Here is a 23,045-nt window from a genome sequence, read left to right as displayed (position 1 = left end):
TTTTTTATTTTCTTTTATTTTTCTGTCTCCGAATCATGGTCCATGGCCAACAACCCAATCAGACCATCAAAATTAGCAGACCTCAAACTTCGTTTTATTAATAATTAATTAATAATGGATTAATCTCTTTCTTTTTCTTTCCTAAACTGATACACTGATTTAAAGAAAAAAACCGGAAGTAAATTAAACTCGTCGAAATTTCAAAATATAAACAATATTCATTTTGTTATGAATAACATTAATTAAATATGTTATGAATAACATTAATTAAATACGCGTATGATCACAATTCAATGACCTACATCTTATTTTCGTACAAAATGGGTATTGAGCACAAATTTCATATAACTTATATTGTAGATAAATATTAAAAAACAAGGAGAAAATAAACCAAATAGTTCTTTTGTTTAAATGGTGAAATAAATAAGAGAAAAAATCATTGAAGTAAATGAAGCAAAACATACAAAGAAATAAGCCTAAAGACGAGTTATAAATAATTTTTTTTATCCTCATTAGATTAAATAGAATTTCCAATTTATTATTCTTATTCTTATGATAATAATAATAATAATAATGATAATAATGATAATAATAATAATAATAATAATTATTATTATTATTACATTAACAATAAAAACTTTAGACGCATTATTTAAAGATAGGATATAAAAATACAGTTCGCATGTAAATGCAAAATTTATTTTATAAATGTTTTGTGATACCAAATTTAAATTTATTACTTAAATGTTATTAAGATATATTTCAGTGATATTTATGAAATTTATATCTCATCTACTATTTCGCTATTGGATGACTAGTTGGAAAATCTGTTAAATTTTTTATATAAGTATATGATAAATAGAAAGAATATAAGTAATGTGAAACTCATTTCTAATAGAGAGTAATAATATTACTAATATAATAATATATAATATATGACTTTATAGTTTTGAAATAAAAAATAAAATAAATACCTTAAAGTTATAAAAAAATACACATACAGCTATAACTAATCTTTCTTCTTTTTTTCTTGTGGGTTTTTTTGGTTTAATTTGAGGTGGTTCTTTTTCATTTGATAATTAATTATGTTTTTATGTGTGTTTTTTTTTGTAATTGATGTGACTAATACTAATGTCATTTTCATATATTATTCATTTCATTTTTCATCAATTTATGATAAATTTGTGGTTGTTTTCGTTGACAATATTTTAACGTATTTCAAAAATTATATCGAAGCATTTTAGAATTATGGTCTAAATTCTTATAGAAATTAAATTTAATATAGAAGGTCCAAATGTAAATTTGGTTAGATTCTTTTAAGACATGATATCACAAATTAGCATTGTTGTTCACCTCTTTTGAAATTATTTTACATTTAGAATAATAAAAAAATATCATAGAGATATATCAAGGTGAAATTTGCTTACTTGTACAAGAAAACATGAGCAAACTAATTTAAGAAAAATTCAGAAGAGTAACTTAAATATTTATCCGAATTCCACAAATAAGACTTAAAGAATATATTTTGGTGGCCTAAAATGAAGAAAGAAATTATGGGATTTATCATACGTTATTTTTTTTTTTGTCAAAGAACAAAAGCAAAACACACTTCTGGGAAATTATATTTTGGATGTTTCATAATAAAAATGAAAAAAATATATTTATGGACTTTGTGAGAGGTTTGCCCGTGATGGTGTCTGGTCATGATGCAATATGAATTATTGTGAATGGATTAATAAAATCTGCTCATTTTCTAATTATTAACATCAAAATTTCCTCTAAAATGTGTTCATTTGAACATAAGAGAAATTATTAGTCTATAAGATATAGCTTCAAGCAAAGACTCTTACTTCACTTTCAGATTTTTCCAACAGTTTATAAGGAGCCTTGGGAACAAAAGTTAGATTTAACCTAATTTGTTACCCTCAAACCACCAGTGGACAATTTTTTTTTAAAATATCAAATATTTAGTAGTTAAAAGTTTGTGTCTTAAAACAAACTAGAAATTGAGAACGAATATATATTTGATAGAGTTTATTTATAACACCTTTTAATCCAGCATAAGAATTATAAAGCATCGTACTTTAACTTCTAAAATCTTTTGTACTAATCTGGGTTGTCCCAATTTGAATTTTACATTCAAAAGAGATTATTATAACTTTACTCCAAGCTCATTAGTTATTAACATCTAAAACTTCGAAACAAAATAATTATTCTTATTATGTTTTTATAATTATCTTATTATGTTTTTATAATTTTGGAATACAGACCCCGTAAACCTTTAGCTAATTCCTATATAAGTTAGTTAATCTAACAAGGATAATTATGGTAGTTTATTAAGAAAAATCTTGAGATAGTATTGATTTCTAAAATTATAAAATAACTCTCATGCCAAAATAGTGAAAAAGTTGTGGTTAAAATTTAGAGCTTTTTTTTTTTTATGCATCATCAATATATTTTAATTAATTTTAACTGGCGAGGGCTGATGAAAAAGAAAATTGATTGTAGTAAGTGATGGTATTTCTCAAATTTTTAAATGTTGAATATAGCATATAGCGAAAATGATCAAATAGGCAAATCTGTGTTAACCTAAAAAGAGAAGCAAGAAGAAGATGATCGGCGTCGGAAAGGCCAAGCAGTACGGTAACGTCCTTGACAAGCCCCTCGCCAAGGGCAAGCAAGAGGTCCCTTTCTCTACCCTTTTCTCTCTCTCTCTCTCTCTCTCTCTCTCCCCCTTTCTCTATCTCTTCCCATTTCAACCACTTCGTCGAGATCAACGATCCAGATCTCGCGTTATTCATCACTTTGATTCCGTGCTTCCAATTCCACTGCTAATTTGATGTGTTGTTGCAGGTTAGTTTGAGTGCATTCGCGTTCTTGTTTTCCGAGCTTGTTCAGTACAACCAAACGCAGGTCGATAACATTGGGGAACTCGAACGAAGGTTATCATCCATTGCATTTTGAATTAATTATAATCGCTTATCGGTTTTGTTTTTATTTTATCCGTAGGTTAAAACTTGGGAGATCGTATGATAAAAAAAGTAGGTACTTGATTGTTAAGGAAGATTTATTTTGCTTTCATAGATCCAGGAAGTTAACACTTAGTCTGAAATGTTAGTTACAATTGGATAGTGCCTTCGTACTTTGTTTGAAACTTAAAGAAGCTTGAAGATATATATATATTCTATATTGATTTGGCTTGAAAATATCATTTTCCTGATGCTTTACTGTTGTACTGTAACAATGTATATATTCAAATTGACTTGCATTAGTTTATTAGTTTAGCATCTAACAATGTAAATCTACCAGACTGGAGGATGCTGGATATGCGGTTGGGGCACGAGTTCTTGAGCTGCTTTGCCACAGAGATAAGGTATGGTTTCTGGCACAAATTTTTGTAACCGTTTTCTTTGTTTATCACAACCGGGGTTGGAAATCAAATTAGGTAATCCTTGACCCTGATAAGAGGGGATCCTATACTGTGCAATCCAGCAGTTTCCTCTATTTGAAGGATTTATCACTTTGGATGGCTTAAAACTATGCATAGGTATTATATTTCGATCCATGAGCCTGTGCTTGGAGTCTTGGACTTGTAAGTTGTAAGCTATATGAGCTATCACTTGGGTTCGATTCTTTTGTCAAACAAATAAAGGAGGAGCAGAGATAAAACACTAGTGTTCAGATCATCCCAAGTGATTTCTGAGCATGTGGCATTTTCATAACCATCTCTACTCTTTTATTCTTCTTGATTAGGTTATTTTTGGTAATGGTAGTTTGTTACTACGAAAGATGAAATCTCATCAGTAGTTGTACAAGCCATCCATTATTATAATTAACAACTCTTAATTGCACGTAGACTAATAGATGTGCCATTTCTACTCTCTGTATTAAACAGACTGATCCACTCCTTTGGCCTGTTAACCTTCGATCTATAAAGTGAGAGAATCCGTGCACATCCTTTTTTTTGTTGTCAATGTGATATCACGGTTCAAAGAAGGGCTTGTATGTTGGTTGGTTTATTTAGCAATTTGATTGTTTGTGTATATTGAAGCTTGACTCTAACTGATTTAATTTTGGTCACGAGGGTGGAATGCATCTGTACTTTTTTGTTATTTTTTTTTTTTGCATAAGGTTAGCATGATTGATGTATAGTTATTCTTAAACTACAGGGAAACAGAAGAGAGACACGACTGTTGGGTATTCTTTCTTTTGTACACAGTACAGTGTGGAAAGTACTATTTGGAAAGGTTAGCACCTTTTATCAAAATTTGCTTCTGTTCCGTTCCATCATTACCTGAATTATCTTGATGTTTGGAGAAGTGAAATAAAAGTTGTTACACCAGCATATGAAATATCCTTTGCTTAGATACATGAGAATTTTTTTTTTGTTTTGAGCCTTTGTCATCCTGTTATGCATAGCCTTGGCAGACTGGCAAAAGGTTCTGTGGAATTCTGTCAGAGAAGAAATATCCACCTTGCACTCTTGAAAAGAAGATTATCGTAGATGTGAATCGTGCATTACATGACAAGATAGACTACTTTATACAAAGCCATTTTGATTGTTCACTCTTGAAAGTTGTGATGGTTGGCTTTAGCAAGCTTGTGTGGGTTTTCACAGTAATCTTAAGGTTCATCTTGATTTGGTATTTGGAATAAGAACACTGCCTAGTCTAAGGCCCTTTAAATGTAGAGCAAGTAAATATATTGTGGTTTTATTTTATATTCTATTGGTTACTAGGTCTTATTTCCCTAATCATGGATGTCCATTAACTGATCTTTGGTGCCTGGGAGCATGCTGGGTTGGCTTGATCATCATGATGTCATGTTTACTTATTCATACAAAGAATCACCAATCATTGATGAAACGTTGGTTCTTGACGAACCTGTATATTTTAGTCATGTGTTCTACATCATGATTTCCCACGTGTCTTTTGGAAATTCTTATGTACGGTCCACTTTGCTGATCTAGTGAGAGACCTGAAACACAGCGCGTTAGCTGTTCGAATTGTCCAATACCTGCCTAGGCAATATATCTTGTAGTTATTATTTGAACCCAATGGAGCTTTGATACCATTTGTTTTTAATAATCGAGCACTAATTATTCTACTATGTTTTTTCATGTCATATACTCGTTTCCCTTGGAATGCGTTAAGTTGGCAACTAAATTTTTTAGCAGCTCCTAAGTTTCAATGCTTTTCTTCTTACATTAGGTAGCTGATTCACTGGAGAAAGGAACCGAACATGAAGATGAATACATGATTAGTGAAAAAGAGCTTCTAGTAAACAAGTAATTTCAGTATCGACATTTTATTTGACTGTTACATAATATATTTTTGTTCATCAATTAGTTGTGAGCTTGTATGGATCTCTGCTTTATAGATTCATTTCTATCCCAAAGGACATGGGGACGTTTAACTGTGGAGCATTTGTTGCTGGAATAGTACGGGTAAGTATTTTTTCTTGCTCAGTTACTGTCATCTGGTTATCTAATCCTTACAGAAAGATCCAATCAGTAGTTTTGTTTTGTTTCATCTACCAATGTAGGGCGTTTTGGACGGTGCCGGATTTCCGGCTGTTGTAACTGCGCATTTTGTGCCTATGGAAGGTCAACAACGACCACGGACGACAATTTTGATAAAATTTGCTGAAGAGGTATACTTCCATTGCTTTTACTTGTTACGTGTACGCATGCTGATAGCTAAATTATAAACTGATAGTTTCGTTTTCGGTTTCTACCTACCAGGTGCTACAAAGAGAAGCAAGATTAGGCTGATATTTATACCAAGAATTTTTAATTATGATATCTGTAATGCTGTACACCACCATAGAAAGATGTGGAACTTACACCACTGCATGTGAAAAAGTAATTTAGGATTTTCACTACCCTATTGATTTCTCTGAACTCAGTGATTTTTATTCTGATGTATGTTATGGTCGGAATTATCCTTACTGAATTACATTGTACAAAAAATCTGCTGTTCGTGTTGATGCTATTATTTTCAAGTTCTCTCTCACCCCTTGTAATAATTGAGCATAAAACCGAGGAAATGAAAGCTTGATTTGCTAGCAAAGCATGGAATTAAAATCGCCTGTGGAGTCTCCGTCATCTCCCAACGATTGGTATCTTTTATAAATAAAAGAGAGCATGATATAAAAAAAATGTAAAACAAATTATATTTTGCATAAGCAGTTGAATACTTGACAAAGTAAAGTAGTTGTTGAAAAAGGAAAGTTAGTATTAATTTTGAAGGGTTTATTACATTTATTTGATTTTTTTTATATAGACGAAAAATATTTTATAAAAAAAATCTGTTTAGATTCGATAAGATTGTTAGAAATGATAAAGTTTGTACATTGAGTACTTTGTGTATTTTTTTAACAAATAATTTTGCTTACAGATTGAATAGGATTAATATATACTAGCGAAACTAGTGATTATGTGTTAGATATGCTTGTCTTCTATCATTTTGTTTTATTTAGTTAAAGTTTAATTATTGTAATAATTTTTATTAGTTTCTATATAATTTTTAATATATATATATATATATATATATATATATATATATATATATATATTTCATATTAATTTCGTGACGTGCTAGACTAAAGTATTTATAAAGAATACCAACGTTCTAAACTTTCACCGATTCAAAAAAATTCAAATTGATTTATGTTTCGAAATATTAATTTTTATATTTAATTTACTCTAAATATTTGTATTGAGAGAATTTTTGTATTTGTAACACCTAAATAGAATTTTAAGTAAGATCTATTACTTTTCTCTCAAAATGACTAAAAGCTTAGATTTTTTAAAATTTGGTGACGATCTTAATTTTTAATGTAATAATATATATTTCTAGTTTTCTCTTAAATTAAATAATTCAATATTTGTGTTTGTAGAGGATGAAATAACGTTTTTAATAACATTTATTGTTGGTATTTTGTATGAAAAAAAATGAATTTCAATAATCTTGAAGTAGAAAAAGAATTGATATGCCAATGCATTCATTTTTATTTTATAGGTTTAATCCTTTTCTACATCCCTATTTATGTACGAATATCTCAATTGGGTCCTCGTTTTTTAAAGTGTATCAAAATGGTCCCTAATTTTGGAAATTGATATCAATTGAGTCCTTCCCGTTAAGTTGGCTGGACGGCGTTAAAAAAATTGATGAGTGGGATGCTGAGATGACAAAATGTTACTGACGTGGCATTGACCTGGCTTAATGGTGAGTTTTTTATATTTAAAAAACGTGAAATTTGTAAACCAAAACGCAACGTTTTGATTTTTAACATAAACAACGAACGCTTTATGAGAAGGACGAATCCCTAAATTGAAGAGGGTTTTGTCGAGAGTTGTCTTTTGTGGTTCCAATTTGGCGGACAATAGGTATCGTTTCTAGATTTGCGAGTGATCTATCGGTGGTATTTCGGTAGAATCAGGAAGGTGTTGGCGGTGAAGCACGTGGAAAGCAGTGGCGAAAGTGTTCGAAGTGAACCACGTGTTCAGGTTAGTAAATGTGCTTTTGATTGAATTTTGTGATGAATTTGTCCTTTATGGTTGTCGTAACCTGTTGTATGTTGTATATTGTTTCGTTTTCGATTGCAATGTGGTCCCTCGTTATTAAAGCGTTGTTTGATTGTCTTTTTCAGTGGGTTGTGGTTTGAATATATTGTTAATGCTTTTTTTTTTGTGGTCCCCCATTGTTAAAGTCTTTTCTTACTTTATAGGTTAAAATATAATTGTTGTGTTGTACGTAATGGAAGGAAATTTTGAAGTTGTTTTTCACCATGGTGGAAAGTTCATAAATGAAGGAAAACTTAAGTATGAGGGGGAGAGTACAAGTTTATCCTTTGACCCAGACATGTGGAGCTATTTCCTTGTAGTCAGTGTAGTAAAAGGTCTAGGTTATGATGGGTTTAAGGAGTTGTTGTACTGCGTTGGTGGTGGTTCTGTTTTGGAAAATAGGTTGGAACCTTTGTTGGATGACATAGGAGCCATGCACATGATTACCTTAGCCAGGCTTAATGGTGAGGTTCATCTATTTGTTGTTCACAATGTCTCTGAACCTGAGGTGATAAATATGTTAGAATATATTCCTCAAAATACAGATGAAGTAGAAGTTGAACCTGTAGGTATGGTTATGGGTGAAGGTGAAGAGGAAGGCGGGGGTATGGTTGTTGAACCTGTTTTAGAAGAAAGAATTGAGGCTGATGATGTTGTTGAAGGAGAAATTGAAACAGAGGTTGGTGGGGGTGAATGTGAACAACATAGTGAAAGACAATTTGAGGTGGCTGTTAATGAAGGTGAGAGAGGCCAGTGTGATGGAATCAATGAAAGTGTTGTGGTGTCAGAAGAAAGAGTTGAGGCTGATGATGTTGTTGAAGGAGAAATTCAAACAGAATGTGAACAACACAGTGAAAGACAATTTGAGGTGGCTGTTAATGAAGGTGAGAGAGGTGAGGATGATGATGTTGTTGAAGGACAAATTGAAACACATGTTGGTGTGGGTGAGGTTGAAGAGGATGGTTGTGATGTTCGAAGCTGGACCAGTAGTGGTCATGATGATGGCAATGAGGAGGTTAATTACGACTGTATGGAAGGTCTGGTTGATGTTAATGTTGAGTGTGATTTAGAAGAGGAGGTAGGAGACAGAGTGGCAGATTGGTTTGGTAATGTTGAAGTTGATGTGCAATCTGATGATAGTGATGTGGATGATGGAATCAATAGTGATCATCATAGAGGTTTGTCCGATGATGAATGGAAATCTGATGAATTAGACAGTGGAGCAGACAGTGGAGCAGAAAGTGAAGCAGAAGATGATGAAGAGGAGGGTTATGGGAAGTTTGTAACCTTCTGCATGCCTAAGACAATGGTAGATTATAAATGGGATGTGGGAACTTATTTTGCTAAGAAGGAAGACTTTGTGGATGCCATTAAAACATATGCAATAGAAAATGGCAGAAATATTAAATATATTAAAAATGATAAGAAGAGAATGAGGGTAAAATGTATGGGTGCTAAAGGAGAGTGCCCCTGGATGGCATATTGTGCTTATATGGAAGCCATTCATACGTGGCAATTAAGGACTATTGTTGATGACCACAGATGTAGTGGAGAGCACAAATTAAGATTAGTTAATGCAAAATGGCTCAGTAAAAGGTTGGAAAAAACTGTTAGAGAAAATCCACAAGTAAAGGGAAAGGAAATTCGTGAGAAGATAAATCGAAAATGGAATGTAGGTGTATCTAGATGTATGGCTTATAGGGCAAAGGCCATTGCTTCAGAAAATGTTGATGGGTCTTTCAAAGACCAATATAGAAGGATTTATGATTATGCCAATGAGGTTTTAGCTCGTAATCCAGGATCCACAGTAAAAGTCAAAGTTCAAGAGAATGTGGATGGAATCAGTTTTATGAGGTTTTATACATGTCTAAAGGCCTGCAAGGATAGTTTTGTGTCCTGCAGGCCAATAATTGGGTTGGATGGTGCTTTTCTGAAAGGAAAGTATGGTGGTGAAATGTTAACTGCTGTTGGTAGAGACGCAAATGATCAAATGTTACCTCTTGCGTATGCCGTGGTCGAAGTAGAGAACAAGGATACTTGGAAATGGTTCCTCCAATTTCTGGTTGAAGATCTCGGTGGGGAGGAAGTAAGTTCATCATTTACATTCATGTCGGACCAGCAAAAGGTAATGCACATGACCTATTCCCCGATTATGTTAATTATCTTTGAGGTTGAAATCATATCTCTAACAACACTGTCATAATTTGATTCAACAGGGACTACTACAAGCTGTACAAGAAGTAGTGCCTGAAGTTGATCAACGTTTCTGTGTTAGGCACTTATACGCTAATTTTAGAAAGAAATTCCCTGGAAAACAACTCAAGCGTTTGATGTGGAAGGCAGCTACAGCAACCCATCCACAAGCATGGGAAGCAGAAATGAGAAATATTAAACAGCTTAACAATGAGGCTTTCAAATACTTGTTAAAAATCCCTCCCAGGTTTGTATTTAAATTTCTATTCTTAAAAATCTGCCAAATATTCACAGTAACATTGATGAACATATATATGTTGTAGGTACTGGTCAAGATCAAGATTTAGCAGCAAGGCTCAGTGTGATACTTTGGTTAACAACTTGTCGGAGGCTTTCAATAGTGTAATGGTGCATACAAGGTCTAAGCCAATCGTAACCATGATGGAGGAAATCCGGCTTTACTTGATGAAGAGATGGGCAACTAACAGGACAAAAAGTCAATCACTTTCTGGGAACATTTGTCCAAAAATCAAGAGTAGACTAAAGAAGGAGTCTCAGTTAACTAAATATTGGATACCGTGGTAAGAATGAGGTTTGTTCACTTATGATTTGTTTTAAAATGTGTTAGTGGTTTATGATTATAATGTGTTTCTTGTTTTGATTTTACAGCTGGTCAGCAAACAAGATTTTTGAAGTTCGCCATGTGTCCCAAGCCGGTGACAAATTTGTAGTCAATTTAGATGAAAATTTGTGTACATGCAAGAAGTGGGAAATCACTGCCATACCATGTTGCCACTCGTTAGCTGCTATGAAATTCCTAAATCTTGATGCAGAGGAATTCATTCCATGTTGCTTTAGGAAGTCAACATATGAAGAAACATACTCTTCAATTATCTATCCAATAAATGGTAACAATATGTGGGAGATTACCACATATGAAGATGTTCTCCCTCCACCAAAAAGAACTTTGCCTGGAAGACCAAAGAAGAAGCGAAGGTTGGAGCAATGGGAGTTGGTGAAGGATGACAAAAGAATGAGGAAGGGTGGTTTAAAGAAAAGATGTGGCATTTGTAAGGAACTCGGCCACAACAGGACTTCTTGCACCAAAGCACAACAAACACAACAAAGTACCCCATCAACTCAACCAAACATCCCATCATCAAATGAAGAAGAAGCTGCAGTTTAAGGGGATAAATGAACAACTTTAATGTATTTTTTAATGTCTCTTTGTATTAGACAGCAACTTCGTGCTCTTTTTGTATTAGACAGTACTTTGGTTATCTTATGTTAATTACACAGCTGATAATGCTAATTTTGATGTTAAATCCTCTTTTTTTGTCTTCTTTTGTAAATAATTTTTATGTCTTGTTTTGTAAATAAGAGCACGCTCGTCCACTGTGGACGCTCGTCCACTGTGTACGCATTAAAGAACGCTCCCTCAGCGACAAAAAAGACGCTCGTCCACTGTGGACACTCGAGAAGACGCTGGCCAAGCGATAAGAGCACGCTCGTCCACTGTGGACGCTCGTCCACTGTGGACGCATTAGAGAACGCTCCCTCAGCGACAAAAGAGACGCTCGTCCACTGTGTACGCATTAGAGAACGCTCCCTCAGCGACAAAAAAGACGCTCGTCCACTGTGGACACTTGAGAGGACGCTGGCCAAGCGATAAGAGCACGCTCGTCCACTGTGGACGCTCGTCCACTGTGTACGCATTAGAGAACGCTCCCTCAGCGACAAAAAAGACGCTCGTCCACTGTGTACGCATTAGAGAACGCTCCCTCAGCGACAAAAAAGACGCTCGTCCACAGACTCCTAAAAACACCTTAGATATGCAAACATTTTTTTAGACTCATCACATTTCATAACAAAAATAAAGTTTTAACTAGTAAGAAGTCTGACTTTCATTGAAATGGAAGAAAAGTACAACACGGTTACAACCCATCAGCCCATTCTCATCAACATTGATACGCAAATTGTATTTATTACACATAAAAGAAAAACCAAAAATATCAACACCTTCATCCAGTTCTGAACAACCAACAAAGATTTCTCAAACTTAACTAAAATTTTCCTATAACTATCCATTTCTTCACTGTGCACCGAACTTTCTTTGTTTCCTTCACACTTCAAGCATTTCCCCCTTTCCTCTTCCACAACATCATTGAACCATTTGAAGTAGTTGCAACCACCCTCTTCAGCACCACTCTGTATAAACAACAATCGATTCTCAAAAACACTTCCACATAATACAAACGTCAAATAAATCATATCTTATACTTCGAGCATCCCCAAAATTGCTTGCCACGATTCTTCAAAGTTTTAGCAGTTCTCAGCGCGCATCTCAGTCCACAGTGGCAAATCGGTGAACACAAATTACGGTTTTCCTTCCGCCACACACTGCATGTCGACGAACAACAAGAATGCTCCTTCGACATCGTCTTCGAACAACTACGTTCTTAAACCCACCCACCTGCGACGAACAACTACGTTCTTAAACCCACCTACCTGCGTCGAACAACGACGTTCTTAAACCCACCCACCTGCGACGAACAACTACGTTCTTAAACCCACCTACCTGCGTCGAACAACGACGTTCTTAAACCCACCCACCTGCGTCAACCGATTTGGGGATTTCTTCAATTTAGGGATTCCTCCTTCTCATAAAGCTTTCGTTGTTTATGTTAAAAATCAAAACGTTGCGTTTTGATTTACAAATTTCACGTTTTTTAAATCTAAAAAACTCACCATTAAGCCAGGTCAATGCCACGTCAGTAACATTTCGTCATCTCAGCATCTCACTCATCAATTTTTTTAACGCCGTCCAGCCAACTTAACGGGAAGGACTCAATTGATATCAATTTCCAAAATTAGGGACCATTTTGATACACTTTAAGAAACGAGGACCCAATTGAGACATTCGTATATAAATAGGGATGTAGAAAAGGATTAAACCTATTTTATATACATTTATTAAGCACTTAGCTTTTCTTTCTATCTTTCTTCTTATCACATCATATATTTTATAAACTTGATACTTTTAGTCTGTAGGAGTATAGATGAACTTTTGTTGTCGTAAATAATTTTTCTGAAATCACGGATGCTGTAAATCAAATGGCAATCCAATTTCAAAATTTAGAATTTAATAAACAAAAGTGTTGAGCACATCTCTTCCTCTCTCATGCAATTCACAGAAGATGCATCTCTTTTCTCTTCCCACCGAAAAATGCACGAATCCTTGACCATTCATGTGAACATCCCTGTCACGTGATACACATCATGGTTCTTCTTATTGGTTCTTTGGCATTTCTATATTCATTAAAATGTTCTCATGCAAACCTTCTACAGCACCCGTCTCTCTTTCGCTACGTACTCCTGGCCGTCAACTCCTTCATTTCCTCATGTGACTCCTATTTTTGTGTCCGTGACTTCCTCCCTTTGCTACAGACAAATTTCACTTCTCCAAGATACCCGTCTTCTAACTAGTTTTAAGTCCAATTTCCTGGCGTAAGTTTCGCCAATAATAACCACAGTAACATAACTACTATATCCTAATCAAACGTCCATTTATTTTCAATGTATTCACCAGAAAATGGCTTATCTTCAGCTCAAGTGTTCCATAAAGCAATCACATGTTTGGACTTTCTGCTAGCCCCGTTTGCCACAGTTCATCATGTGACCTATCCAACCCTTCTTTTTAAACCACAAAACGAAAAAAATCTTCTGAGTCCAATATTACCACTGAAAATGACAACTTTTGAAACAATTAAGTTGGTGTTAATTAATCCATATATACCCGATGACTAGTTAACTAATCTCCCATGTCCCACGTTATAAATATAAACAAACCATCACTCAATTCTCTGAAGCCTCTAATTCTGTCTGTCTCACAAGTGCACATGCGAAAAGGAATGGCTTCAGCGACCACATTTTCACTGATGTTACACTTTCTGTTGTTAATATTATGTTTTTCGTTTCATCAACCAAGCTTAGCATTCACATCTCAAGAATACCAGGAGGCTCTTGAGAAATCCATTCTCTTCTTTGAGGGACAACGGTCTGGACAATTGCCTTCCAACCAGCGACTAACATGGAGGGGAGATTCTGGATTGTCCGACGGCTCTTCTTATCATGTATATACATTTATATGTAATTAGAATTTTAAACTAAACTGTCGAATAGTTTTGCTCACTGAGAGTTTAATAACGATTAATGTTGTAATTCAGGTAAACCTGGTCGGTGGTTATTATGATGCTGGAGATAACGTTAAGTTTGGGTTGCCGATGGCCTTTACTACAACATTGTTAGCGTGGAGTGTGATTGAATTTGGAAGCTCAATGATGGACCAGATTGAAAACGCTAGAGCTGCTATCCGCTGGAGCACAGATTACCTTCTTAAGGCTGCCACCACCACCCCTGACACATTATATGTCCAAGTGAGCATACTTTATCTAACAGCCACCAAATTAAGTTCCATGCTTAGTTTGGTGCAAAATTTCTAAGAAAAACCATGAAAGAAATTGCTAGAAATGAACGAGAGGTTGATTAATGCAGGTAGGAGACCCGAACATGGATCACAAGTGTTGGGAAAGGCCTGAAGATATGGACACTCCACGCAATGTGTATAAGGTATCAGCTCAAAACCCAGGATCGGATGTAGCAGCAGAGACAGCAGCTGCACTGGCAGCTTCTTCAATAGTATTCGGAGATTCGGATCCAGCGTATTCCTCCAAATTGCTTCAAGCAGCCATCAAAGTAATTAATAAATATAAAAAAAACTGTTCCTCCATTTTCATTTCTTGCTAGCTAAAGTGTTCTGTATGTTAATTGTCTAATTAATCAGTCTGAATGTTTCTTTTCAGGTATTCAATTTTGCAGACCGTTACAGGGGTTCTTACAGTGATTCTCTTGGTTCTGTTGTCTGTCCATTCTACTGCTCTTACTCCGGATACCATGTAAGGCACACATAGCTTCAAAAACTTAATTATATTTGTAACAATGAAACATGTGGCACGAATACATGGGTTCTGATTGGACTTGTTTTTGTTGTAAATGCTAAATAAATAGGATGAACTTCTGTGGGGTGCATCATGGATTTATAAAGCCTCAGGAACTAGCTCATACATGCAATATATTCGATCCAATGGCCACATTTTAGGTGCCGATGATGATGGTTTCTCCTTCAGCTGGGATGACAAGCGACCCGGAAATAAAATCCTCCTTTCCAAGGTACCCTCTGTTTACTTTCAACTCAAATTTCCTGTAGATAGATTTTTTATATTTAGGGGAAAAAACTGAACTTTTTTCATAAACAAAATAAACTTGTAAAACATTTACCTTTTGAAGAATAGACCAGATAAAAGTTAAACATACAAATTGATTTTAGGTTGCAAGGAGATTCTAAATTCATTTTATGTGACCCTACATGCCATCAAACTTTGTATATATGTGTCACTTACAAAGTTCATTTTGCATGGACTCGATGTCAGGAATTCTTGGAGAAAAATTCAGAAGAGTTCCAATTATACAAGGCACATTCAGATAATTACATCTGTTCGCTAATGTCTGGAATACCTGGTTCTCAGGCTCAGTACACCCGAGGTAAAAAATCTCGATTATTTAATATTTATCCTGATGGTTCATTAGAAAAATGATTGAGAAAGTAAAAGGAGAGCAATAATATTTTCACAGACACAAGAATTCTTTTTTTTACGACTATTTACCGTACGACTAACAAAATCTTTAATTCAGAAAAGAAAAAAAATTGTTGTGTTTAATAAAAAGTCATCATTCATTGTTTTATTTGATGTTTTCAGTGAAACATTTTACTGTGAAATTGTGCAGGGGGGCTTCTTTACAAGGGGAGCGAGAGCAATTTGCAGTATGTGACATCGACGAGTCTCCTTCTGTTGACATACGCTAAGTATCTTTCTGCAAACGGGGGCGTTGTCAGATGTGGGACTTCAACGGTCACGGGTGAAAACCTCGTAGCACTAGCCAAAACACAAGTTGATTACGTTTTGGGCGATAATCCAAGAAAGATGTCGTATATGGTGGGTTTTGGGGAGAATTACCCAAAGCATGTCCATCACAGAGGTTCCTCTCTACCTTCGGTTCGTTCCAGGACTCAGCACATTTCCTGCAACGAGGGGTTTCAATATCTCTATGCAGGCTCTCCCAATCCAAATGAGCTTGTTGGAGCCATCGTAGGTGGTCCTGATAGCAATGATAACTTCTCCGATGATCGAAACAACTATCAGCAGTCAGAGCCAGCAACGTACATCAATGCACCCTTTGTAGGTGCTCTTGCCTATTTCTCTGCTAAACCACCAACCTATTATTAGGAATAGTTATGAAAAATAAACAATAGTAGTGTAGTAACACTAGTGCCTGTAGTTGACGCTTGTATTTAATTAGAAGAATCTCAGTATGGCGTTGGCCCCATATCGTTTAGGTCCGTGATGAATGTTTCCACCGAAGGTGACATTGACAAGTAATGATTTTTCTCAAATCTATTATTCTCTTCTAACTACAAAAAGTCTTTTATAAAGTAATTTTCTCGTTTATAAGTTTAAATATTTATTAAAATTTATAAATTAAACATGTATTTGAGACTTATTAGTTCTTCTTGTTACATGCTATGATGATTTTTGTTTTAATTTTCCCTTGGTATTTTTTAAAACAAGTCAACGTATAATTATTTTGACAAATTAATGACACATTGTCGTAATAGCAAAACTTTTAACCAAGATATTTTTCAGGACAACAATCCTAAAATATACACGTACCTTAATGTTTAAAATAGCATACTTAAATAAAATTATCTTCTTTTCATTAGTTTGATTTGTGTATTATAAACTATAATAAATCTGTCTCTTTTTTTAAAAAAAATAAAACACTAAATCAACAAGTATTATATTTTTAGAAATATATATTAAAAGTTAGAAATAAGAAACTGACATTTTAATAAACTTTGGTAAAATATTGAAAAAATATGAATTATTGAAAATGTGAAATATATTTTTTAATTCCTAAAGTTTTAGATATATTATTTATAATACTTATATAAATATTTGACTGCTTTTAATTTCAAAAATATCTTTAATTAATATTTTTAGTTCTTATTGTTAAAGGTCGTTAGTAAGGGATGGTATGACACATATGTTGATGTATAAAATTACGCATTTATTCTTGTCAAACACAATTTATTTGAACAAATATAATCTATTTTACATATGCATAAACGTAGATGATAATCCATTACGTTATATATATATATATATATATATATATATATATATATATATATATATATATATATATATATATATATATATATATATATATATATATATAAACATAATGATAATATATAATAATAATAATAATAAAATATATAATTTAAATATTAAAAAAAATAATTTCTAATAGTAAAATAGTTTTGATTATTTTATAAATGTATTATTTTATATATTTTCTAAAAACTATTATATCTATCAAATAACTTATAACTATCACAAACATTTTTTTTCATCTTCTTTCATTTTTCATTTTTTTTATTTTAATTGAAATAACCTCATTTTTCATTATCTTTTCATTTGTTTTTATTATTTTTCACTCTCTCAACTCCACTTTTTGAAACAAAAATGTGACTTACAAGTCATATATAATTTTCTATTGGGTAAAATTTGTTTTAATTCCTTATTATATTACAAAATTCACCTTTAGTTCTCAATATTTTTCTAACCAGTTTTAATCTTTTGACAATATTTTCTTTATGAATTCCTATATAATTTGTTTACCAATTTAGCTAGAGTTGTGAAAAACGTACTCAAATATTAGACTTACAATCAACACATCTAGGATAAACTCGTGATTGGTTAAGCTGACCCACCTAAATCAACAATAATTAGTTCAATCATTCTATCTCACACTCTTACCGTCTTAACCCAATTTAAAGATATAAAGAAATTGATTCATTTAAAAAAATAATTTAAACTGCCATAAATAAGAGTTATGAAATTGTTCAATTATTAAAAGTTATAAATGTTTGTACGTTGTTTTCCATGTTTTCTCTTTTTATTTGTCTTATAATCTAACAAAAGAAAATTGTTTTAATAACATTTAATCACATTAACTGAAGTAGAGAAACTAAAAGTAATACCTGATATGAGAGACTAAAACTAACAAAATACAAAACTTAAAGGTCCAGAACTAGTCTTGTTCGAGAAACTAAAACTATTAAGTAAAATGTTGAAGATTAAATGTGAAATTTCTGAAAAGATACGAATAAAAGACTAAATTTATTAAAAAAAATACACATCGCCACTACATCAATTAAACTAAATCACTTACATAAATAATCATTTTCATTAGTTTGATTTATCTCTTAAATTATATTTAGTGATAGCTACGATTCAAACCTATTTATCTATCTTAAATAATCTTGCATGACAGAGTTAATGTCCTCTGAATATTTGCTACCTATTTAAAGTATGTTTTGAAGTTGATGTTTGATTTGATGAAACGAGAAAGTTATTTGAAATGCTTCAAAACTTGAGGATTGAGTGATTGCTCTGTAAGATACAAATGAACGATCCAATTATTTCAACTCATGGCTTACTACTTGCAGCAATACATGATGTGCTTACATTTGGCAGGAATGAATGTGTGGCCAGCCATTTGCTTAATCATTCTTTATCATGATTAACAATGATATTGTATATTTTTGTTTTTCTGTAAGAAAGAAAACAAAATCCAAAGGTATCTTAAGGAATCGTGTTCTCGTTTGGAGCAATCAGCTCCTTTTTTACCTATGCCATTTGAGATCATGGTCTCTGTAACTGCTTGTAGAATGCACCAATGGCCTTGGTAACCATTAATTTATAGGAAAAGTAATGTTTCAGATATAATAAATCTTTGTTCGGCTGTTTTAACTACTTAGATTGTTTTTCATGTAGTTTTTTAGTTTTCTTGATCTAATCAGTGATACCAGCATAAAATTAACTTTATAGTGATAAACAGAAAATATGTGACTAAATTGCAGGTAGTTGTCTGAAGATAGCATATATATTTTGTAGAGGCATATAAAATTGACAATGAATTGTTGGTCTAACAGATTAAGCAGCTGCTCCAACAGCTACACCACCCTTGAGCCTGGATTCACCGTATAGTGTTTCTTCAAACCGGATGATCTCATTCTTGGATCCATAAGCAACTTGAGTTCTCTCATCAATGTTACTTATCACTTTGTCCAGCACAGACTGATAACCATCACTGCTGTAACCTCCAGCGTTTTCAATCAAGAGCCCTAAGGGAGCTACCTCAAACAAAAGTCTCAGCTTGGCTTTGGCAGATGGTGATGCCACGTTAGTGAAGATGCCTTTTTCTTTTACAATAATCTGCAGACAGATGAAATTCTTAAAGCATACGGATTGTTATACTAGGTTGACAGAACATCCATGTCTCAAAGAATATACAAAGCTGCTCCGCCTTAAAACATTATGCATGATTAAGAAAAGAACCTGGTTGACATCCGGCACCATTCCTCCAGTGTATCTCAATGTGTATTTTTCATTCACGTAGTAGTTGATCAACTGTTCGATGAAAAAGAAAGCTGTAAGTAATATTAAACATCGTTATAACACTAAAATCTTCCTTTACTGGTATGAGAATACAGTTACATTAGCATAATTGAGGTTGTCAGATGTGGCTCTCAAATTTCCTGGAGAAAACAGTTTTCCTTCTCCAATTTCTGTGGTCTCTTTGACATGCTGCCATTTTCCTGATATATGAAATATACATTTGATATTTTTGTCATGTGATGAAGTTTGTCTAAAATGATTAAGCCGAGATGTATAAGTAAAAGTTCACTGTGATCTTAAACCACTAAAACTTAATGGTGGAAACACCGTCTTCAATCCAGAGACAAACTTACGAAAAACAATAGTAGTGTGGCAAGTCATTGACAACGACAAGTTCCATTTTAAATAACCATGGAGTAATGTGTGACTACTGCTTACTGGATTGTAATAAATCTTATCTTACCTTCATCAAGAAGAAGAAATTCATGGGTGCCTGGGAAGCCTTTTATAGCAAGCACATATGTGGTTCTAGGACCCATAACCCCCATGGCTGCTGCAACTTGATCTCTTCCCGTGACCCCAGTCAACTTATCTCCCGGCCACACACCAAAAATGGTGCCTACTGTGAAGTTTGTGTCCACAATGCTGGAACCATCAAGGGGATCAAATGCAACACTAAATCCACCTGTTTGTTGCATATTCACACAAATGCATCACCTCAAAAGTTACATTTTGTAATAGAGGCAGACCTCAATTCAATTGCCAGTTTAACATAATTATGATGGCAGACCTTCAACTGGACCTCCCATGTCCTGGAGCTCTGGTACTTCTTCAGAGCAAGCATACTTGCAGAAATGGGAGTAATTCAAGGCCTTTACAATACAACATTGAAGATGTCACTTTCATTGCACATTGAAAATAAGATATCTATTTATGATATATTTATCATCGGCTTTTATGTTAACTGTATTAAAAAGTATACTAATAATGACTTTTGATTGATTGTCAATGCAAAAACTTTTGAATTGATGATGAAAATCTATTAAATTTTACATGCATATAATTGACAAAAAACTCCAAAAGCTCGGTTCTTTGTAAGATAGAATTTCATCACCTATCCTGGTCATACCATAACAGAGTGTCCCTAAGAAATCATTTGAACTGGTTTTCATAAATGAACTTCGGAGAAATAAAATTGTCGATGAAAAGTTTTCGAAGGAGAGATCCCACCATGATAACCAAAGTACTCTTTGTCCTGCTACTAATACTACTTCTATTCATGAGAAATTATTCTTGCATATTACTATATCATTTTATAATCTTGCACCAATCAAGATTGCATGAATTGGGTTAGTTGGTTAAACTATAACTGATGTTGATTGTTTAATTGGGTAGAAACTTATTGCAAAAGTACTGGTCTAACCTCAAAAAGGAGCTGGTTAGCCAGCATATCCACTGCAAGCTGCTCGTCCCCAAAAGAATTAACGCACTGCGTTCCGCCACAAGAAGCCGTCTTCACTTTGAAGGAAATTGTTCTTAGTGCCTCTCCCATGGACACCAACAACCTGATCAACCCCTTATCTGGTGTTGCTTTTGTAAGGAATTCTTCCTACAATACACAAACACCAACATCTTAATTTCACGTGCATGTGAACCAAAATACCAAAAGTTTGCTACTTTGACACAACGCATTCAGCAAGTGTATATAGACTAGGATATGGACTTTGCACTGTATAGATAACTCACCAGACCGTCACCAATTTCGCATCTGGTTACAACTGAAGTAGACTTTGTCTTTGAAACCTTCAGTGTCGATTTGGATGCCACCCTTAGCGATTCTCCAAAGAAAGAGCTTGATTTCAGACTCTATCATTGCAAACAAGTTCATTTTAAACATATATCCTCTTTCCTTGAATGCAGTGTCTTGATATCTCATATAAAGAATTTAGTTGCAGAAAGAAAGAAAAAGCTGCATGGTTGGTATATAACACTTTGAAAGTATAATTTAAAAGATTCAATCTGCATACCCTGAAGCCAAAAGATGGAGAGATGGATGGTGGAGAGTGCTTGGAAGAAACAGTAGGTAAGAAAGGCCCGCGGGTGTAGCATGCTATACCAGTTTCCATGGCTACAAGAGGATGTCCAAAGGTTGAAGATGATGTTGTGTTGTTTGATGTTATTGCATTGATTGATAGATAGATAGAGAGACTAAGAGGGAGAGGAGGGGATAGCAATTTTAGATATGTGGCTAACTATGTGTGTAGTGCCACGTGGCAGGTGCAGAGTAGATAGGCTAATGAAGCTGCATTTTGGTATGAATATTTAGCATCGCATGTATTTATGTGGTTGTGCTATGGTCCTTTATAAACGAGATATGGTGGGGGAGATGCTAGTCACCACTGTTTGTTAGTATCTCACTTGTGTTGAACTCTGTCTTCTGCATACGTGTGCTGTGGTCGCTCCTATTTTTCTTCACTTTTTAGCAATGAAAATATAGTTTAGATTAAAGAATAACAATTTATTGAGATTAGGATAAAGGAATATGAGGTAAATTTAATCTAAAAAATATTCGTGTTAACAAAAATAAACTAAAGCAAAAGTATATCTGTCAGAACCATTAAAAACGCACCCAAAAACCCCTCTGAACGGACGCCAGGTGTCAAGCAATGAGGATCCGAAAATTAGATAGTGGAATGCAGGTGTCAGCAGATGAGCGGACGTTCGTTTTAAGCAAAACTGAGTTTTTGGAAAATCACGTCTCACTCTCTGCATGCATCTTCTTCTCCAAAACTCTGATATTTCATTTCTCCTCCTTCTCTCTAAAAAGCTCTCCCTTCTCTCTACCGAAACTCACCATTTCTCTACTCCGATCTCCGTTCAGGCACCGTAGAAGCACTTCCAGCGTCCCAAGCTTCAGTTTGAACCGATCAATTTTGAGTTCTGAACAGGTAAGTTTCCTTGTCCTTAGCCGTTCGTTCTCTGGTACATGCAAATCAACTTCTGGTTGCATGAGTTCATAGTCTTATTCTGAAACAGTTGGTCTGTTGTTTGGTTTAGTTTAAAGGATTGTTGAGCGTTGAGGGTAGAAGGAAATCTTAGTCAGGCGAAACCTTACTTTTGTCGTTAGGACGCTCGTTCACGCTAGAGGTAAGGGAAGCTTATATGATTTAATTTGTATGATGTTTGAATGGCATGTACGTGTGATGAGTTGATGAATGATATGAAGTATGATTGTTGATATGTTTGATTATATGAAGTATGATTAATTATGTTATGGGTGTTTAATCTTATGAAAATTATTATAATATGAATGTACAAAGTTATGGAACTATATGTTAAGAAATGAGGCGAATATAAATGAATTCTGAATATGAAATTCCACTATGATAGTGTACGTTCGTCACTGAATGGTCATTTACCGTTCGGTAATGGTAGTAAATTTGGTTAGAATTGGATTTTTTCATTTGGGGAGAATCCTAGTTGAGGACGAGCGTCTTCGAGTTGTAATAATATGCTTGAGCGTTCGGCCAAGCATAGTTATGTCTGGGTGTCCTGTGATAAACTTAAGTATATATATATATATATATATATATGTATTTGTATATTTTAGTTATTCTTAAACTCTGCTCAAGTAGTATCTGATTATATTTATCAAGCCTATTCTCTATGATCTTAGTAACACTTGGTCTTATACCAAGTGT

The 23,045-nt window shown here is 34.0% G+C and overlaps 4 protein-coding genes across 4 annotated transcripts; 3 read left to right on the top strand and 1 right to left on the bottom strand.

Annotated features, from left to right (window-relative positions):
• The first annotated feature begins 2,526 nt into the window (after nt 1–2,526).
• Nucleotides 2,527–6,014, top strand: LOC108328383 (uncharacterized). Its single transcript, XM_017562242.2, has 8 exons — nt 2,527–2,684; nt 2,854–2,942; nt 3,310–3,373; nt 4,170–4,247; nt 5,211–5,287; nt 5,380–5,446; nt 5,545–5,652; nt 5,744–6,014. The coding sequence occupies exons 1-8, from the start codon at nt 2,613–2,615 to the stop codon at nt 5,771–5,773; spliced, it is 585 nt and encodes a 194-aa protein (XP_017417731.1). The 5' UTR covers nt 2,527–2,612; the 3' UTR covers nt 5,774–6,014.
• A 4,015-nt stretch (nt 6,015–10,029) lies between these two features.
• LOC128195593 (uncharacterized) lies at nt 10,030–11,056 on the top strand. The gene is made up of 2 exons (XM_052873698.1): nt 10,030–10,341; nt 10,430–11,056. The coding sequence occupies exons 1-2, from the start codon at nt 10,166–10,168 to the stop codon at nt 10,944–10,946; spliced, it is 693 nt and encodes a 230-aa protein (XP_052729658.1). The 5' UTR covers nt 10,030–10,165; the 3' UTR covers nt 10,947–11,056.
• A 2,446-nt stretch (nt 11,057–13,502) lies between these two features.
• Nucleotides 13,503–16,275, top strand: LOC108328044 (endoglucanase 1). Its single transcript, XM_017561821.2, has 7 exons — nt 13,503–13,893; nt 13,987–14,196; nt 14,315–14,515; nt 14,623–14,715; nt 14,828–14,989; nt 15,250–15,361; nt 15,605–16,275. The coding sequence occupies exons 1-7, from the start codon at nt 13,582–13,584 to the stop codon at nt 16,102–16,104; spliced, it is 1,590 nt and encodes a 529-aa protein (XP_017417310.1). The 5' UTR covers nt 13,503–13,581; the 3' UTR covers nt 16,105–16,275.
• Nucleotides 16,276–18,777: 2,502 nt separating this feature from the next.
• Nucleotides 18,778–21,584, bottom strand: LOC108326837 (sedoheptulose-1,7-bisphosphatase, chloroplastic). The gene is made up of 8 exons (XM_017560415.2): nt 21,372–21,584; nt 21,091–21,210; nt 20,768–20,953; nt 20,135–20,216; nt 19,808–20,029; nt 19,444–19,544; nt 19,285–19,356; nt 18,778–19,161 (listed from the first exon to the last, which is right to left on the bottom strand). Exons 1-8 carry the CDS (start codon nt 21,468–21,470, stop codon nt 18,880–18,882), a joined length of 1,164 nt encoding a protein of 387 aa, XP_017415904.1. The 5' UTR covers nt 21,471–21,584; the 3' UTR covers nt 18,778–18,879.
• Between the last annotated feature and the right edge of the window lie 1,461 nt (nt 21,585–23,045).

This window comes from Vigna angularis, chromosome 2 (assembly GCF_016808095.1).
Source record: "Vigna angularis cultivar LongXiaoDou No.4 chromosome 2, ASM1680809v1, whole genome shotgun sequence".
NCBI lineage: Eukaryota > Viridiplantae > Streptophyta > Magnoliopsida > Fabales > Fabaceae > Vigna > Vigna angularis.
The sequence above is the reverse complement of the archived record's forward strand: the minus strand, read 5'-3'. Positions and strand labels throughout refer to the sequence as shown.